This window comes from Hylobates moloch, unplaced genomic scaffold, assembly GCF_009828535.3.
Source record: "Hylobates moloch isolate HMO894 unplaced genomic scaffold, HMol_V3 SCAFFOLD_1, whole genome shotgun sequence".
Lineage (NCBI taxonomy): Eukaryota > Metazoa > Chordata > Mammalia > Primates > Hylobatidae > Hylobates > Hylobates moloch.
The window spans coordinates 95,941,792-95,960,729 of NW_026652276.1; the positions used below are offsets into that span (position 1 = coordinate 95,941,792).

Genomic DNA, 18,938 nt, shown 5'->3' on the forward strand with positions numbered 1-18,938 from the left:
AATGTAGCAAGGCTCAAGGTAATAGGAAACTTAAAAACCACCCTTTCCTTATCCCAAACCCCATTCATTCTTAAATTCACCTCCTCTTCTGCAGAGAAAGAGGCCAAACCCCTCCATCTTGACCCATAAGGCAGAAACCAGCTTTTCCAGAGGACCTTCCACAGCAGATGGCTGTCAATACCAGCTTGGATGGGATTCCTCCCTGGGGATCTTTCTCCGAGGGCCCCTCCAGCTCTGAGCTCTCTCCAGGGAACCTCCCTTGGCCTAGGAGGGGCTTTATAAGCCCTGGCAAGGCTCATCCACGTCGGCAGAGCCCAACCGTAATGTGCCTCTCCCTAGCTGTGTGACCCCAAGCAAGTGGCTCAACCACTCAGGACTTCCCGGTACAAAAATAAACAAATAAAGATGAGACTGATAACGCTGGCAAGACCTAAGGCGCCGACAGCCAAGGAAGAGAGGGAGGTGCGTCAGAAGGGAAAATTTAGCACCTGCACCCCACAAAGAAAACCCGGGAGGGGGAGGGTGTGCTGGGCTGAGGAATGTGTAATCCGGCCCAGCCCCAAGCAGAGTGAATGGGAGCTGCTCCCACCTCGTGGCTAATGGGATTAGCACGGGCTTGGCTCTGGGCGTTGGCCTGGGGTCCGAGGTCTGCGTGCGGCCACTCGAAGTGGGGGAGGGGGGCAGCCAGAAGCAGCACTGGCCCCCACCTTTCCCTCCCTGGTGAGCACGGGGTTCAGGGGGCGGCAGCAGTCCTCCTGCTGTTTCCTCCCCGACCTCAGCCTCGGCGTGCAGAGGTCAGGCAGCTCCCAGCGAGCGCAGAAGGTGCGCAGAGGCAGGGCTCCGAGGCTACCTCCCGCTGAGCTTCCGAGGCTGGTGGCTTGGCCTTCCCTCCACCTCAGCCTCACCATCCAGCAAATGGGCATTAGGCCGTCTGCTGCGTCAGATTAGGCGCGGCCCTGGCACGGTGCACGCATGCATGAGTAGTAGCTGTTTTCACCGCTTTGCATTAGGGCACTTTGCCTTGCCAGGCCGGAGCCAGATCGCAGGGGGAGAGTGCGCGACGCCCCTTCCCAGCCTCGAAAAAGCCAAGCGCAGGCCCAGCCAGCCAGAGAGACCCGGGCACCGATTCCCAGGCTTGGGGGGTCCCCCCTGCCACCACTCCGGGCTGGACTAAATGACCCGAAAGACACACGCATGCACACACACACATCACGGTGGACTTGTGGGGAGCGCAAAAGGGGACAGCTCAGATGGTCTCTGTACCCCAGGGCCGCCCCCCAAGTTCTTCCTCGGGGGTTCCCCGCGCCCCTCCCTCGCCACAACACGCCACTCGGGAACAAACCCTTGCCCCGGTCGCAGACCCCGGGCGGAATGCGCCCCTAGTTCCGGAGGGACACAAGCAGGTCCAGGGGCCAAGACCTGGTTCTCGCGCCCCGGCTGGCGGGGATCTCCGAGCTCCCGGCCCCCGGGCGCGCGCCCCTCCCCCGCCCGGCGCCTCACAAAGGCCCTTTGTCCCACCGAGCCCCCGGGACTCCAGTTCCTGAAAAGTTCCAGGAGAAAAATCAAAGAGAGAGCAAAATCGGTGAGCTCCGCCGAGCGGGCGGGGCAAGGCCGAGGTAGCAGCTCCTGCAAGACCCCAAAGAAGAGGGGAGCATCGAGGGCTACTCTGGAAATCACAAAAACCCGAAACTGCAATTCGAAGAGGAGATGGATTTGTTTTTTTTTTTAAGTCGAGACTTGGGACGCCAAGCACAAAAGCCAAGGGCAGCCCGGGGAGGAGGGACCGGGTGTCCTGGGGCGGCCACCGGGCAGGTCTGGAGGTCCCCGACTCTCCTTCCCGCCCCGCTGGCTGCAGCGGCCTCCGACTGACGAGCGAGAGTCTCCCGCTCCGGCGCAGCGCCCGCCCGGGTACCGTCTCCACCGCGCCTGGGCAGCCCCTCTCGGGAAATGGCGGAGGCCGCGGGACCTTCTCGGCCACCTCCTCCCGCAGCTCGATGTGAGACCCAGGGTTTTCCCCTCCGCCGCCTGGGCCCTGCCCGACCCGCTCTCTTCTTTCGCCCTAGGTTCGGGACCGCGGTGGCCCGGTTTCGGTGTCCCTGCCGCGCCTCCGCACCCTCTTTCGCGCCGGAGAACAAGGGGTCCCCGAGGGCCGGGGTCGCCGCCCTCCTACCGGGGTGCAGGTTCCCAGGGCCGCCGTTCTCCCGGGGAAGAAAGGGGCATCCCGCCCGCCCCGAGGCCAGGGTCCCAAGGCTGAGATCACCGTACTCCCGCATCCCCCGGCGCTCGGTAACTGCCGGGGACCCGGCTCGGCGCGGGTGGTGGAGCTGGGAACAGAACCCAGGAGGGCCCACGGGCGCCAAAAGGAGCGTTTGCCAAGAAAAAGATTCGAGTTCGGGGAGCGGGTGTCTCGCGGGGTGCGGGGGCCGGTTTGTTCTTTTCTCGCCCAGATTTTGAAAACTCCAGCCCAGACTCGTGCCGCCGGGGCCCCGGGGATTGGAATCGCCCCCGGTGGCTCGGGCTACGGCATCCGCTTTCGGCTTACAGGGGCCGAGTACGCTACAGAAAAGGCAGCCGAGCTGCGCGCCCCTCTCCACCGCCGGGGCCGCCGGACTGGCCTTGGCTCCGGGGCCAGGAGTTTCCCAGCCCTGGGAGCTGAGTCCGCCCGCACCCCCGTGGCCGACCGATGGACAGTCGCCGAGCCCCGGCCGCGAGTGCACAGGAGGACCCGGCCGAGTGGATCTCCCTGGGAAGACAAGAGGGGACGAGCACGGCGCGGGGCACTTACCCGGGTGCGGATGGAGATTCAGACCGGCCATGTACTTCCCGGGCGGCAGCGGGCCGGGCAAGCCCGAGGCGGGCAAGCGTCCGGCAGTGGCCGCGCCCACGCGGTGGCTGTCCATGGCCAAGCCGGACAGCAGCGGCGGCGGGGGACCGTGCACGGACCGCTGAGGCCCGAAGTCTCGGCCATCCATCCTCCGCGGGAGTGCCGCGGTCAGCCCCCCACCCGGCCCGCAGGCCTAGCTCAGTGGGACCTAAAAGTTCGGCCTCGGCGTAGTCCCAGAGTCCTCGGGTGGCGGGGGCTCCGCGGCGTGCATGGCGGCGGCCAGCGGGGCTTGCGCTCGGCGGCGGGCCCGCGGCCCGGGGCGCACAGGCGGCCAGCGGTGGAGCCCCTCCGGGCGGCCAGGCGGAGCTGCGCGAGGCGGCGCACACGGCGTCTTGGCGGGGAGGAGGCAGGCCGCGGAAGAAACAGAAAGGGGGAAAGAAAAAAGGGAAAAAAAAATAAAGTAACAAGTTTCAGAAAGTCGCCTCGCCCTTCAGGATCGGGGGGTGCCGACCAAGTGGCCAGAAATGAAATCGGGAGTAGTCCCTTTTCACTGAAAAGTGAAATCCAAACTCCTTCCGCCAGCGGCTTCAGGCTACTGGGACCTGGCTCGGAAAAGTGACCGGCGGCGGTGGCGCGCTGCGCCCCAGCCCGGACTCTGCCTCGGCGGCTGCCGGGTCCTCCTGAAACCGGGGAGGGCTCATCGGCTGCGCCCAGACAGCGTAAATACAAACCTCCTAAGTGTATTTTATTTCTGGGCGTCAAATGCTCCGGGGTTTAAAACCGTGAAGCCTTGCCACAGCGGTCCGAAGTGTCTCCCAAAACACTCTGGCACTATCTGATCCACAAAGTTTAATATTTAACCTTTTGGAGACCTCGCCTCCCTTTTCCGAGTTTGGTTTTTCCTGAGCTCGCCTTGAACCGCCGACGGAATGGTGTTTTTCTGGGGGTGGGAAGAGGGAGGGTCCAAAGCGGGTTTATTATTTTTAAAGAGGCTCGTTGTACCCCCCTTTCTCCCCCCGGGGGCACTGTGAGTCCCAGAGCTCGAGTCCGAGGACCCGAGACGTGGCATTCTCGCCTAAGGACTGGAAAGAATCCTACAAAACAAGCTTTGGTTTCATTTTCCAACGCCCTGGCCTGAGATCCTGCAGCCCGAGGACGTGGCCTGACGTGGGGGATTTGGGGGATGTCAAGAGGGGAAGGAAAGGGATCAAGGGTCTCGCTCCTACTCTAGCTCCCCCCCACACCCACCCCCCAAAATAACCTACAAAGAAAACCTTTGCAGCGCGGGCCGGCCAAGGGGCGCCTCCCCCACCGTTGGGTAAATCCCCCTGTAGTTCCAGTTTAAAGCTGTTTGTTTAAAAGATTTGTCGTTTGCCGATTCTCGTGGGGATGGGAGGGGGTCTTGGAGCCCACCCTTCCCTCGATCTCTGTCTATCTGCAGCAGCTCACATTCCTGATTCCGGGAGGCCTGGGCGCTCTTAGAGAAGCCGATCACGCCAAAGCCACCGGCTCCCGGGTGCCCGCCCGGCGCCCTGCACTCCGCGCCCAGCCCCCCGAGCAGGAGACCCCCACGGCTGCAAAACCCCTAGCCAAACCCGCCGGCCTTCCTCCCCAGCCTCCCTCCCCAAGTTTGGTAAGGGTGCCTATTTTAACCCGGTTTTGGTTACAAACACCTCCTCCCACCCTCCCTCACTCTCTCCCATCAGGCTCTGGTTACCAGATCCGCGTTTACTTTGGAAAAATCTAAGATCGCCACATCCGAGGATACATGTCTTAAGGAGACGATGAGCTTCCCGTGATTTTTTTTTTTTTTGTAAGAGATTCTTTGGGTAGCTTTCTTTAAAAGCCAGCGCCTTGTAGTGTGCCCAGGCGCCCCAGTTTGGGGAAGTCGGGGTGAAGCCCCCTGGAACACCCTCACACTGGCAAAGAAACTGCCTCGACCATCTGCGGGCTCCGCTGCGTTCTCCTTACTTTTCTCCCCCTCTTAAATGGAGTTAAAATGGCTGAATTCCGGCTTTTAATTAAAAACAGCCTATAATCGAAAACGTCTCGGCGTCCCTGGCTCCCCCGCCGCCTGCTGGGAACCGAGAGAGGAACCGCCGCCCCTCGGCCGGACCAGGCGGGCCGGAGCGGGGCTGGGGGCTCGCGTGGGCGCCCGGGGCGCAGCAGCCCACCCCCACCCCTCCCAGGGCGCCCCCTCCCCGCCGGCCCTGGTCCCCGATTCTGTAATCCGGAGCCAGACAGTAGCGGGGATCCCCCTCGCGCACCCCGAGGGGCAGGCGTGGTTGGGGGGCGAGCTGGAGAAGTTTGGAGACCATCGCGCCCGGCCGGGGGCCGGCAGTCTGACCGGCGGCGTACCTGGCGCGGCTGGGTTCACGGCTCCAGGCTCCGGCGACAACGACTCCGTCGGCGGCCCCGGCTCGCGGCGCAGCTAGGCGCCCGTGCTGCCCGCCATCCCGCGGCCGCCGCTCCCCTCCGCCACCCGCAGCCGCCTCACACTTTTTGCCCGCCTTTCCTTTTTTTGGTAGAAAACCGCTCCCTGGGCCGAGCGCTCGGCGCGCCAACTCCTCCGCCCTCCCGCGGCCCGGCTCCCGCAGCCCCCGGAAAAGCCAGCTTTCCTCCCGCCGAGCTCCCCGCTTTTTAATAAAATCCAGGTAGCGCCGGTTTAAAGAATCCCAAATCTCCATATACAGCCCGGGATTGGAAAAGGTACATTACACAACCCCCCTTTCAAGTTCCTCTCGCTGGATCTAAAAAAAAAAAAAAAAAAAAAAAAAAAGGCAGCGGGAGGGGGGGGTTGTTGGAGAGGGTTGGGGGAGGGGAGCCCTCTCCGGCAAAGAAACACGCATTGTTCCCGGGCGCCCGCCCCCCCCCCGCCCGGCCCCCGGCCGCCGCGCATTGGCCGCGCGCGCCGCCAATCACGCGCATGTAAACACTTTGGCCCACCGCCATTCCTATAAAACCAATTACGGACCTAGGGGCTCCAGCAGTTTCCAGGCTCCCCTCGGCGGGGCTGAATGATCAAAACTGGTGGTGAGAATTTTTCCGGGCCGTTTCTAGGCAGCCCTCCCCCTCCAGCAGCTCGGACCCCCCCTCCCTCCTTTCTCCTTCTCCTCCTTTTTCCTTCTCCCCTCCCCCAGCGTCTGGGCTGAGTGATCAAAATAGAGGAAGATGGTTGTCGCCGCAATCCAGGGCTTTGCAAGGCGCGGTTTAATGGGCCGCCTGTCAGCTTCCTGCTCGCAGGAGGAGGTGACAAGCCAAGCGAGCCGGAGAGGGCCTGGGGCCCGGCTGGCTGCACCCCGCGCCCCGGGCCCCGGCCCCCGGCCTCCCCTGGGGTGCGCTTCTAGTACGCGCGGTGGAGACGCCGAAACAGACAAGGGCTGCTTTTTCCCTTGTTTTTTTTTTTTTTTTTTCTTCCTTTTAAAACAAAGCAGCGATTCATTCTCTCTCCCCCAGCAGCGCGGTCGGGTGGGATGGGCAGGCGAGAAGGCCGTTTTCCTAGCACTGGCCTGTGGGTCCCTCCCTGAAACGCGGTGTCAGATGGTTACTGATTAATATTTTGGAGAGGCCGTGGCGGCAGGCAGCGGGTGAGTCTCTAATCTTCTAAAAGGGGTTCCTATAGAAACGCGGAGCGGTGCGCGCCCCCCGCTCGGCCCAGGCCCGGGCTGCGACGCTTCGCACAGCGCGCCCCTCCCCAAAGCCCCTCTTAGCGTGGGCGCTCCCCTCTCCTTCCCCCCCCAACAAAAAATCAGAGCAGAAAAAAGGATTAGATCGGCTGAGCGCGAACTGAATCCTTCTCGATTCTGACATTTCAGCCTATTAGCATTTCTCCACGGAGCCTTCTGAAACCTATTAAAGTGTAATATTAAAAACTCCTTGGCTGGGGGCCTCTCTCGCCTTCCATCCGCCGCGCCCCCTCCAGGGAGGACGAGACTGGGAATAAAAAATCTGTTGAGCTCAGAGGAAGTAGCCGCCAAGCCCAAAAAGTGCTTGGCTAGCCACGGTGGCCGTAGGGGGAAGGGAGCCCCAATCCCCCAGACTTTGTACTTTTATTTTGCGCTTTCAGCAAAGTCCTTTCTGGGTTGAGTAGCCGTGAGCTGCCCGCGGCCGATCTACCTAACCGGGGGCGCAGGGAGTGCGGACCACGCCAGCAGGACTGTCCTGGAGGCCCCCGCACCCTCTTTCTGCAGCCCCCCGAGCCCGGCTAGGCATTACGTACCCTGGAAAGAAAGCTTGGAGGGGCAGAAATCCTTCCAATCCTGCCTCGAAGAGCAACTGCAGTGATAAGATTTTAATTAAAACAAGAGAAGCCCGCTCTTTTCGCCCCGCGCTGCGGACTCAGCGTTTTCGCATTGCCCGTTCTGTTTTTTTTAAATCAATTTTTAAGGCAACTTTTCGGGAGGGGGGAAAAATGAGCGAGTTAGTGCCCATTCGTTCTATTTTCTTTCCTCCACTTTTAGAAAAAAAAAGGTGGGGGGAGGCTTCGAGAACGAACTGGGGGGTGTCTAATTTAATTCCAGGATAAATTTGAGGAAAAAAGTTCAGCCTCTTGAGGGCAGTTTCAAGTTGCCCTTCCTGGAGCTTCCTGCGTTGGTTTCTAGGCTGCCCTCTTTTGGAAGCTGTAGCTCCGCTGGGGAGGAGGGAGGAGTGAGAAGGAAAGAAAGGAACGAAAATAGCTGGAGCCGAGGGGAACAAGCCACGGTGTCCGCGTTTGGAGCTGAGCGTGCGGGTCTCAGTGGCGGCCTCGGCATTCGGGGCGGCAGGAGGCGCCCGGTGCATCCCCGGGACGGCCAGGAGCAAAGACGGAGAGGAGAGGGGGGTTAGAGAAAGGAGGTATTGTGTCCGTGTGCCTTAGGGGAGGAGGGGACTGCAGGAATCGAATAAGCGCAGTCGAGCTGCGCGGGGCTGCTGGAAGCCCAGGCGGGGGAAGGGGGCCGTGTGTGGGGGCGCAGAGCGCCCTTGAGCCTTACGCAGAGGTCTTGTGTGTTCCTAGTTAAGCCCTCCCACGCCCGAGGCCCCATCGCTTCCTCTCCACCCTATTTACCCACCAATATTCCAAGCCCAGATTCTAATTCCCCACCGCATTACCCCGCCCTGGATTTGGGGAATGTTTTTCTTTATTTTAATATAGCTCAAGGAAAAAATACGTATATCTTGAGAGAGTTGGGGTGGGGAAAACAAAAGGCTTGCGGAGTAGAAAAAAACAAAGGCCTATTTTTATAAATGTTTAATGTTTTCACCCCCTGGATGCTCCGAGACGCCGTAATTGTGACGGCGGGGTACGTGTGCCATAAATCATTTAGTTGCTAATAAAAATTCTGCCTGTTTTTCCTGGATTTGCCAATGGCGTTTGCATTTTTCAAGTGTGCGCCTCGGCGGTGTGACGAACCCAGCCGGTATTTCATTAGGGCTCGCGATTCGGGGCAGAGGAGGTCCCCTCCCCTCTGCGCCCAGCCCCCTCGCACCGGCCCTTCTATACCTGTCCCTGGCACCCACTCCATATTTGCGCGGTCCTGCAGCCACCGGAGTCCGGCCGGGGGCGCAGGGCCTGGGGACGCGGTGGTGGCGGTGGCTCCCAGTTCCTGGCCACCAGGCGGGGCGGCCAGGACGGATCCTGCCCACGCGGTTTTCCAGGGCTGCCGCGTGCTTGGGGGCGCGGGCGGGCCACGCGGAGAGGCCGCCTGCCCGGGCTAATCTGTACGCTCCCTGATCTTCGCCCGCTCCTCGGCCCCGCGCCCTGGTGTCCCTGCAGTCGCTGAGTAAACAGCGACTGGGAGCCATCTTGGGGCGGAGGACCGATCCCAAGCGAAGTAGTAGTGGGTGCAGCCCGGGTGCCCCCATTCGTAAAGGGGAGCCTCTAGGACATCCCTAACTAGGCTTCAGGGTCCAGGGAAACGCCCTCCTCAGTCTGGCGGGCCACATTGAAATGTAAAAACCAAGACTGGGCGCCGTGGCCATAGGGCACAGGCCATAGGACATCAGGTCCAGCCGCCATCTTCCGCGCCCCACCCCCATTCCATCCCCTCCCCACCCCCTCATACTTTTGTTTACCCAGCGGGATAGGTGGCCAAAAACTGTGGACGCAACTGAGTGAAAGTGCGTGTGTGTGTGTGTGTGTGTGTGTGTGTGTGTGTGTGTGTGTGTGTGTTTTACTGACTGGGTAGAAAATCGGCTGGGGGGGTGGTCTTCCTTGTTGCCCCAAGCTGCAGTTGGGGGAGAATCTGCCCTGGCTAGCCGAGGCCCGGCCCAGCGTGCTTCTCCGCGGCCAGCCTGGGCCACCGGAGCCGAGGCCTTTCCTATGTTCCTAGGCCGCTGGCTCCGGCCTCCGCTCCCTGGACGCCTCCCAACTGACAAAATTCTCCCTCTTTGTTTTAAAACCAAAGGACAGGCCAACCTTGAGCCTGGCCGTCACCCCTGTCGCGCTTTTGTTGGCGCAGGCTCGGCCCCCTACACCGGGCTGGTGCAGCTCCTGCGATCACACGGCCTCTCAATTCGGCGTTGAACCCGGTTCTTCCCAAATTCTGGTGTTTCTGGCCGCTTGGACACGTTCTCCCCTTATCCCTCCCCCAGCGGGGGAAGAAAAAGCCAGTATCCTTCCCTTGGCGCGGCCACCCGAGTCACTCCACCCGTCGCGCCAACCGCCTTTCCAGGTGGGGACCGAAGCTCCCACTCTCCACTGGCATCTCGGTGAAGGGCACCCCCTGAGGGATTGCCAGCTTCTGCTGCCGGCTCAGAGGCCGTGTGGCTGGGTGTCTTAAGCGCCGGTTTCCGCAGGTCCCGTGTCTGGCGGGCGCGGCTAAAACCCGGAGAGGCTGTGCCCGGGAAAGCCACGTTCGCCGTCCCCTCGCTGCGACAGGCCCGGCCGTGATACAGCGCCAAGTCGTGGTCCGGCCAACCCAGCCAGGAGCTGCCCGGACCTGCCTGGAAGACCAGGGACGCGGCGCCAGCGCCCCACACCCCACCGAGACCAGGGCGCAAGGCGGGCAGAATTGGGACTGATGCGCCAGGCCCAGCCCCGATGGATTCCAGCTCCTCTCGGCCCCGCCTCCGGCCCTGGCCTCTTCCTCCAGCCGGGGTCGGGTCCTCCACTCCACTGTTTGGCTGGGAAAGGACCGAGACGCGCTCGGTGCGCAGGGGGCCGGCTGCGGCCATAAATCTCCCGGCGGGCCCTCCTTCCCGCCGCTCACGCCGGGGTGCTCCGGGTCGGTCTCGTGTCCCGGGCCACGCCGCGCACCCTGCTCACCCCATCACGGCCTGGGGACCCCGAGACTGCCCAGGGAACCACTCCAGGAGCTTCTCCGTTCACCAAAGAGAGGGAACGGCCTCGTCCCTCGGTGCCAACACCATCCATCTCTGAGGGCGCTGGACCCTGAGGTGGCCCGAGCTTCACAGGATCACCGCCTTGGGGTAGGGGCGCCCGGGCCTGGCATTTCCTCCTAGGAAGGCTCGGTGAGACTGGGATGGGCGTGCGGCTCTCCGCTTGAGTCCAACTCCGGTGCCACCTGCACCACGGAGGGGCGACGCCAGGGTCAGGGTCAGAGCGGCTTCTCAGAATTCAGCTTGCCACCTCTCCGCGGACCCTGCCTTCATCTCGTGCCTCCTCAGAGCCCTCTGCGGCCGCATGAAGGGCCTTTTTTTTTTTTTTTTTTTAGCACAGGTGGACCAAGGCGGGGTGTGACTGTGGGCACCGTGCGCGGAGGCGGGGGCTCATCTGGTTCCCACCCTCCGTGCCGCTGGATGCCCTAGGATTTTCTCCAACCAGGGTCCCGGCTTGGAGCCCTCGTTGGCTGCGAGCTTTGGCACAGCCATGGGGAAAGCGGGAATGGGTCTCGCCCTTGTGGCTGCCTGGTGGAAGCGGCGGTTTTGACACACGAACAGTCGTGGGGAGGAGATCCAGAGAGGGTGCATTTGCAATAATAACGCTTAGTTTGTCTCTGCCAGAGGGGCGGGAACAGGCCTTCGCGCTGGTGTCTCACATCAGCCAAGCAAACCATGGGCGCGATCGGAGCCAACCACCTCCAGCGGGGTTTTGCTCCAGACTTAAGGTGCGCGGAAACCGGAGCATTCAGCCCTTCATGGGTGCCTCCCGAAAACCTCACCATGCCAGTGACACGGCTGCGAACGGCGGGTGGCACATGCCGGGGGCTTGGGATGGGAGGGTTTGGAAACCTCTCTCCAAGGATGCCCTCACCCAAGGAGCTTCGGCTCCTTCCTAGAATTTCTAGAAACACTTTTGGAGGGACCGAGGGCTTCCGGCCGGGCACAGAGGAATTTGAGCGCTTGCCCGGGCAGGCAGAAGCGCAGCCTGGGAGTGGAGAGGCTGCTGGGCCACATTCCGGCCGAGCTTCCCCCGCTAGGCCCCAGCCCTGCCGCGGCGCCCCAGGAAGCACCTCTGAAAACAAAGCGCTGTGGTTTCAGCCCAAGGTTAAAGTCCACCGCGAGCGTGTTTTTTCCCCCCTCCGGAATCTAAGAGCGATAGCGTTTCTCCAAATAAACCGCCAATAAATCAGCTCCCGGGGGCGCCTGCTGAAGAGCTCTGGTGACCTTGGGGGATGGTTTTTCTGCCTGACCCGTCCGAGCACAGGCTTTGGGGAGGAAGGCGCAGTGTCAGCCCTACCCCCTCCAGAGAGACGCGGAAGAGGGAACGGCCAAGGGCATTCGTGGGTGATTACAGCAGTACGTGTGTACCCAGATGAGATGGGAGAGGCTCAGAATGGGGGAAAGGGGCGACTGTGGTTATCCGGGGGCCTGTAGTGCGCGGTCAGGAGGCGTTTGTGATTGCGAGGAGGGCTGCTTGCTGTCGGTTCAACAATTGCATGGAGCGCCTGCGGTGTCCGCACAGTTCTAGGCATGGGGAAAGCACCACTGGGGACAGACAGACACGGCCGCTTTGGGGCCCCGGGTCTTTGTCTGCCTGGGACTGGATGTGTTTGTGGCGGTGTGACTAATGGGATTTATGGGTATCAGTGCCAGGGTGACTGATGTAGGGCTTGGCAGCACGTGTGTTTGGGGAGAGGCGCTGCACCTAGGTGGGGAGTGGGTGCCCCAGGAGAAGACTGTCCCTTCTCTTAGAGGTTCCTTCCCCCACCCCCTCCCTGCCGGCTCCCAGCTTTGTTTAGGCCTCTGAACCCCTCCCGGGCAGGCCTGTGCACGCCAAGAGTTCTGCAGCAAATTCCACGGCCAGCCTGTCCCTCAGAGGCACCTCTGCACGCCCCACCTCTCCCAGCCCCGCCTCCCCAGCACACGCCATGCGTCCCAAATCCAGGCTGTCCCACCCCCTTCCCAGGCAGAGCCTTCCCAGTTTCCTCTTTTCCCGTCTGAACTCCTTATGGTGTGCTCTGAGCCCTGCTTCAGGCGGGCTTTGACGACCCTATGATTTGGGTACCGGCATACCCATTTAACAGATGAGAAAGTTGAGGTGCAGAAAGATGTGACAAGCCCATGCAGCCAGGAAGTAGCAGGTACCCTGAACTAAACCAGGCAGCTTGCTGGGGACCCCAGTGTGGAGGCCCTGTGCCTCCGGGAGCCCCAGCCTGGCTGAGACTTGCTTGGAGAAGGTAGAGGCAAAGGCCACTCCCATGACACGCGACACACTCCGCCACCCTTGTACTGTGCGTTATAACCATCAGTCCTCCCTGCCACTTGGTAGGGGCTGTCTCCTTCCCTAGCCTGGCATGAGGAAGGAGGAGGGCAGTGAAGGTCAGAGGAGTAGTAGGAGACCCTGGTTTGGCCTGGGGCAGGGTGGGGTGGCGGGGTCAGGGTAACCGAGGGGTCACCTTGGAGATCAGGAACTCCTGTGTGATTCCGCAGAACCTAGCGCAGACTCAGGTTTAGGACAAACCTGGGGAATCCATATCCCCTCTCCCTTGGGCTCATCTTTTTTTTGATGAGAAAGTTGAGGTGCTGGAGAGACAGGGTCTCACTATGTTGCCCAGGCTGGTCTTGAACTCCTGGCCTCAACCAATCCTCCCACCTCAGCCTCCCAAAGTGCTGGGATTACAGGCCCAAACCACCAAGGTTGGCCTCTGTTGGGGTCTCTTCTTTTTTTCTTTTTGAGACGGACTCGTTCTGTCGTCCAGGCTGGAGTGCAGCGGCGCAACCGCAGCTCGCTGCAGCCTCAGCCTCTCGGGCTCAAAAAAATCCTCCCGCTTCAGCCTCCCAAGTAGCTGGGCCTACAGATGCATGCCACCACGCCAGGCTAGCTTTTTTTTTTTTTTTTTTAATATTTTATAGAGATGGCGGGGGGGGCGGTGTCTCGTGATGTGCAGGCTGGTCTTGAACTCCTGGCTTCAAGCAGCCCTCCCTTCTCAGCCTCTCAAAGTACTGGGAGCCACTCACAGGTGTGAGCCACCACGCCCAGCCGAGCTTCATTTCCCAATCTAGAAGCCTCTCATACAAAAAGGCATCCTGGTTTTCTCTATCTCTCTCTCTCCCTCTGTGTCTCTCTCTCACGCGCGCGCGCGCACACACACACACACACACACACACACAGTCACCCTTTGGCATTTTCTTTCAAGCAGAAAATAAAAACATTTCCCATGGCTACAGCTTTGAAAGCTTCCCTCTCCTATCAGCCTCCATCCCACACCCACCCCAATGTCAATCCATTTCTAGAGCCAGCGTCAAGTCAAAAACAAACCCACAAAGATCAAGCCTGACAGGCCCCCTCCCGGCTGCCCTCCACTCTCTCTTCAGGTATTGGTCTGCCTTCACCCCAGAGAGGAGCAGGAGGTAGGAATCCTATCATACACACACACACGCGCACACACACACAGGCACTCAAACACCCAGCTTCTGTGGCCATGGAGACTCTCTAAAGAAACTTCTAAGCCAGGCGTGGTGGCTCACGCCTGTAATCCCAGCATTTTGGGAGGCCGAGGCAGGCGGATCACCTGAGTTCGGGAGTTCGAGACCAGCCTGGCCAACATGGTGAAACCCACGTCTCTACTAAAAATACAAGAATTAGCCGGGCTTGGTGGCAGTGCCTGTAGTCCCAGCTACTCAGGAGGCTGAGGCAAGAGAATTGCTTGAACTCGAGAGGCGGAGGCTGCAGTGAGGCGAGATCATGCCATTGCACTACAGCCTGGGCAACAGAGCAAGACTCCATTCCAAAAAAACAAAACAAGAATCTTCTAGAGCCGCTCCTGCCAGAAAGACCTGCTCACTTGGTTCCATCTGCTGGAGGGTTCCGGTTGTCCCCCACCTGCCCCTGCCCCTGCCTTCCTCACCTGGCCCCATTCCCACAGATCCTCGTCTGTTGTAGATTGAAGAAAGTCCCCCCCAAATTCATGTATTTGATTCCTAACCCCCAATACCTTGAAATGTGACCTTATTTGGAGTGACAGTCATTGCAGATGTAATTAAGATCAGGTCACACTGGAGTCCAGTGGGCCCTAATTCCTTATGATGTCCTTATAAAAAGAGGACATTTGGGCTGGGTGCAATGGCACATGCCTGTAATCCCGGCACTTTGGGAGGCTGAGGCAAGAGGATCGCTTAAGCCCAGGAGTTCAAGACCAGCCTGGGTAAGACCCTGCCTCTACAAATTTTTTTTTTTTCAATTAGCCAGGCATGGTGGCACATGCCTGTAGTCCCAGCAACTTAGGAGGCTGAGGTGGGAAGATGGCTTGAGCCCAGGAGGTCGAGGCTGCAGTGAGCTGTGATCATGCCACTGCACTTCAGCCTGGGCAATAGAGCAAGATCCTATCACCAATAAAAGGAGGATATTTGGAGTCAAACAGCTATGGAGGGAAGACAAAGTAGAAAGATGTAGAGGGGGGTGGACACACCAGAGAGGCCTGGGACAGACCCCTCAAGCCCTGCCAACACCTGCCACCTTGGACTAGAGGCTTGATCTTGGACTTCAAGCCTCTAGAATGGTAAGTGAATAAATTTCTGTTGTTTAAACCACCAGTTAGTGACACCTCACTATAGCAGCTCAAAGAGACTCAGACACCATCCCAAATCTAAGAGCCTACAAGGGTCAAGTGGGAACCATTGACCCTTGTAGCTCCTGGCAGTTCCAGCCAGCTATCGCCAGGGTGCCAGATCTGCTGTTGTTCTGGGGAAGCTGGTGTATCAGTCAGAATAGGCCAGGTTATGCTGCAGTGACAAACATCCCTTACATCTCAATGGCTTGATGCAACACAGAAAAACGTATTCTCCTCTTCACATTGTCAACACAGCCCGGGCGCTGCTCCCCGGCCGCTGACCTCCTTGTGGTGTCTGGCCAGCCTGAGCCACTTAGAGTTCACGAGTTGTCCACCTCCATGTGAGGTCACCATGGGGCATGCACAGACTCCCATGTCCCTGGTGCCCACAGCCCACAGGATCACACTTAGCTGAGGGGTGCTAGAGAGGAGAGTCTTGCTGTGCCCAGGAAGGGGAGAAAAACCAGGTATTGGTGAGTTTAGACAATGTTGGCCACACTTGCAAAGCCGCATCTCCTGAGTTGCTAACTTTGGCACTTCTTTTAAAATTGTGGTAAAATACACATCACATTTACCCATCTTAATCGCCCCCCCATCCTTTTTTTGAGACAGAGTCTTGCTCTGTCGCCCAGGCTGGAGTGCAGTGGCGCTATCTCAGCTCACTGCAAGCTCCGCCTCCTGGGTTCATGCCATTCTCTTGCCTCAGCCTCCCGAGTAGCTGGGACTACAGGCACATGCCACCACGCCTGGCTAATTTTTTTGTATTTTTAGTAGAGACAGGGTTTCAGTGTGTTAGCCAGGATGGTCTCGATCTCCTGACCTCATGATCTGCCCGCCTCAGCCTCCCAAAGTGCTGGGATTACAGGCGTGAGCCACTTCGCCCGGCCCCTGCCCCCTTTTTTTTAGATGGAGTCTTCAGTGGCGCAGTCTCATCTCACTGCAACCTCTGCCTCCCAGGTTCAAGTGATTCTCCTGCGTCAGCCTCCCAAGTAGCTGCGATTACAGGCACCCGCCACCAAATGCCCGGCTAATTTTTTGTATTTTCAGTAGAGAGGGGATTTCGCTGTTGGCCAGGCTGGTCTCAAACTCCTGACCTCAGGTGATCCACCCACCTGGGCCTCCCAAAGTGCTGGGATTCCAGGTGTGCGCCACTGTACCTGGCCATTGTCTTAACCCTTTTTAAGTGCACAGTTCAGTGGTTCAAGCATATTCGCATTGTGCAGCCATCACCACCATCCATCTCCAGAGCTGTTTTCTGTCTTCCCAAACTGAAACCCTGTCCCATTTAAACACTCCCAATTCCCCTCTCCCAGCCCCTGGCTATTGTACTTTCTGTCTCTATGAATTTAATGACCCTAGGAACCTCGTATGAGTGGAATCATACAATATCTGTCCTTTAGTCTGGCTTATTCACTCAGCATAATGTTCTCAGGGTTTATCCATATCACAGCGGGTGGCAGAATTTCCTTCCTCTTCGGGGCTGAATAATATTCTGATATTCCCAACATGCTTGTCACCTCTACAAGCCTGTGAGGCTGTGTGAGCTTCCCAGGGTCCCCAGAATAAAAACTGGGTGGTTTACACAACTGAAACTTAATTGCCTTACAGTTCTGGAGGCTGGAGTTCGAGATCAAGGAGTTGGAAGGGCTGGTTCCTCCTGAGGCCTCTCTCCTTAGCTTGTAGACGCCGTGTTCTCCCTGCCTCCTCACATGGTCGTCCCTCTGTGCGTGTCTGTGTCCTAATCTCCTCTTCTTATAAGGACATCAGGCATATTGGATTAGGGCCCAACCTAATAACTTCGTTTTAATTTAATTGCCTCTTTTAAAGACCGTATTTCCAAATACAGTCGCACTCAGAGGAATTAGGGGTTAGGACTTCAAAATATGAATTTGCGAGGGACATAATTCAGCCCATATCAGAGGTTCTTCACTTTATTGTTTTATTTTATTTTACTTTTTGAGACAGGGTCTCACTTGTCACCCAGGCTTGGGTGCAGTGGTACAGTCACAGCTCACTGCATCTCCAATCTCCTGGGCTCAAGCGATCCTCCCACCTCAGCCTCCTGGGTAGCTGGGACTAGAGGCGTGTGCCACCACACCCAGCTAATTTTTTATTTTCCGGAGAGACAGGGTCTTACTGTGTTGCCCAGGCTGGTCTCAAACTCCTGGCCTCAAGTGATCTTCCTGCCTTGGCCTTCAAAAGTGCTGTGATGACAGGCGTGACCCTCACTTTATTGTATCACTCTCTCCCCCGTGCCTGGTCCATCAGACCTCAGTGAATGTCCATTCAATGAATGAAGTGATATCATCTCGGTAGGGTTTTCAAGGATGAATAGGAGTTTGCTAGGCAGAAAAGGCACAGAGGGCATTCCAGTCTTAAAGAACAGCCTAGGCCAAGGCCTGGAAGCCTCCCAGCAGGGCTGCCTGTCTCGCAGGTCACATGCCGGACCTGGGACAGGGAAGAGAGCGGTGGCCCCCCCCTCAGTCGGCACAGGCCAACCTGCTCCCCACGAGCTGGAGCCCAGCCAACCTCCACAAGGACCAGGGCCCCAGTGCCTCTGCTCACAGGAGCTGGCTCAGATGATTTTCGCTATCTCTTTTACCCTTCACGCCTGGGTGGCTTGAGCGGTATTTATTTAACTTTCATTGTATTGGTGTTTTTGTCGAAAGTGCAGGAATTATTCATGGCCAGTTTCGGTTCTTTTCTGGCAATGACCGCATCTTCCTATGCAAGGTACAAATTACCTGTCAGGCCAGTTCACCATCAGTCAGGGGCTGTGACCCAGCCCCAAGCCACCGGGGCTCAGCTGCTCTGCAAGATGGGTCTGGCTGGAGGTGGCGGGGCCTGAATAGGCCTTTGTCCCCCAAGTTGCCAGGGATAGGGAACATGGATGGGAAACAAGGGGATTGGCCCAGGAACAAATCCTCCCTGTGCGATCCTGCTCAGGCTACCTGGCCACTCAGTACTCAGGCTTGTCATCTGTAAAATGGGCATTGGAGTGAGTGTCCGGCATGGCGGGCCATCCACATTGTCACCCACTGGTGTTACCCACTGCCTGGGTGAGCCTGGGCACGTGGGTGCCCTCTGTCACCTCCAAGGAAAGGAGACAGAGATACTCATAGAGAAGAGAAACTGAAAACAGAAGGGACACGGAAGGGCTTAGAGGACACATCCTCAGCTAATCTGGCCCCCTGGGTTGTGGTGGCATGAGAAAACAGCCCTAAAGTTCTTTGAAGTTCCTCCTATTGAAAGATGGGGTCATCTGGGCACAGTGGTTCATGCCTGTAATCCCAGCACTTTGCCAGGCCAAGGCAGAGGGATCCCTTCAGCCCAGGAATTTGAGATCAGCTTGGGCAACACAGCAAGATCCCATCTATACAAAAAGTAAAAAATTAGCCAGGTATGCTGGTGCACTCCTGTAGTCCTAAGCTACTCAGGAGGCTCTCTTTTGCCCAGAGTTCGAGGCTGCAGTGAGCCATGATCATGCCACTGCACTCCAGCCTAAGTGACAGAGCAAGACATTATCTCAAAAAAAAAAAAAAAGAAAAAGGTGTGGTCAGCTGGACACAGTGGTTCACACCTGTAAACCCAGCATTCTTTGAGGCCAAAGCAGGAGGATAGCTTGAGGCTAGGAGTTTGAGACCAGCCAGAACAACATAGCAAGACCTTGTCTCCACAAACACAAACAAAAAGAATTAGCTGGGTGTGGCAGCTCACACCTGTAGTCGAGCTACTCGGGAGGCTAAGGCAGGATGACCACTTGAGCCCAAGCATTGGAGGCTGCAGCAAGCTATACCACTATACTCCGGCCTGGGCGACAAAGTGAGACTCTCTAAAAAATAAAAAAAATAGCTAAAACACAGGGTTTGGCAGAAAAGGATATCTGAGGCTATGCTTCATAAAACTCCAACAGGTGCAGGCCGGGTGTGGTGGCTCACACCTGTAATCCAGCACTTTGGGAGGCTGAGGCAGGTGGATTACCTGAGGTCAGGAGTTCGAGACCAGCTTGACCAACATGGTGAAACCCTGCCTCTACTAAAAATACAAAAATTAGCCAGGCCTGGTGGCATGTGCCTGTAGTCCCAGCTACTCAGGAGGTTGAGACAGGAGAATTGCTTGAACCCAGGAGTTGGAGGTTGCAGTGCAGTGAGCCAAGATCATGCCACTGCACTCCAGCCTGGGCC

The 18,938-nt window shown here is 58.4% G+C and overlaps 2 protein-coding genes across 5 annotated transcripts in view; both read right to left on the minus strand.

Moving 5' to 3' along the window:
* TNRC18 (trinucleotide repeat containing 18) overlaps nucleotides 1–5,562 on the minus strand; it is a 118,763-nt gene extending 113,201 nt beyond the window's left edge. For 3 of the 4 annotated variants that reach the window (XM_058442418.1, XM_058442422.1, XM_058442416.1), the window contains exon 1: nucleotides 2,786–3,081. In XM_058442418.1, the coding sequence (XP_058298401.1) occupies nucleotides 2,786–2,972 (187 nt within the window). In that variant the 5' untranslated portion in view covers nucleotides 2,973–3,081. Of the gene's footprint in view, nucleotides 1–2,785; nucleotides 3,082–5,182 lie in introns of those variants that run through there. The other variant, XM_058442427.1, reaches the window with a different exon arrangement.
* Nucleotides 5,563–7,043: 1,481 nt separating this feature from the next.
* On the minus strand, nucleotides 7,044–11,356 carry LINC02983 (long intergenic non-protein coding RNA 2983). The gene is given in 3 exon segments (XM_032755827.2): nucleotides 7,044–9,526; nucleotides 9,529–11,023; nucleotides 11,054–11,356. Coding segments are annotated over 2 exon segments (663 nt in total). The 5' UTR covers nucleotides 9,977–11,023; nucleotides 11,054–11,356; the 3' UTR covers nucleotides 7,044–9,311.
* Between the last annotated feature and the right edge of the window lie 7,582 nt (nucleotides 11,357–18,938).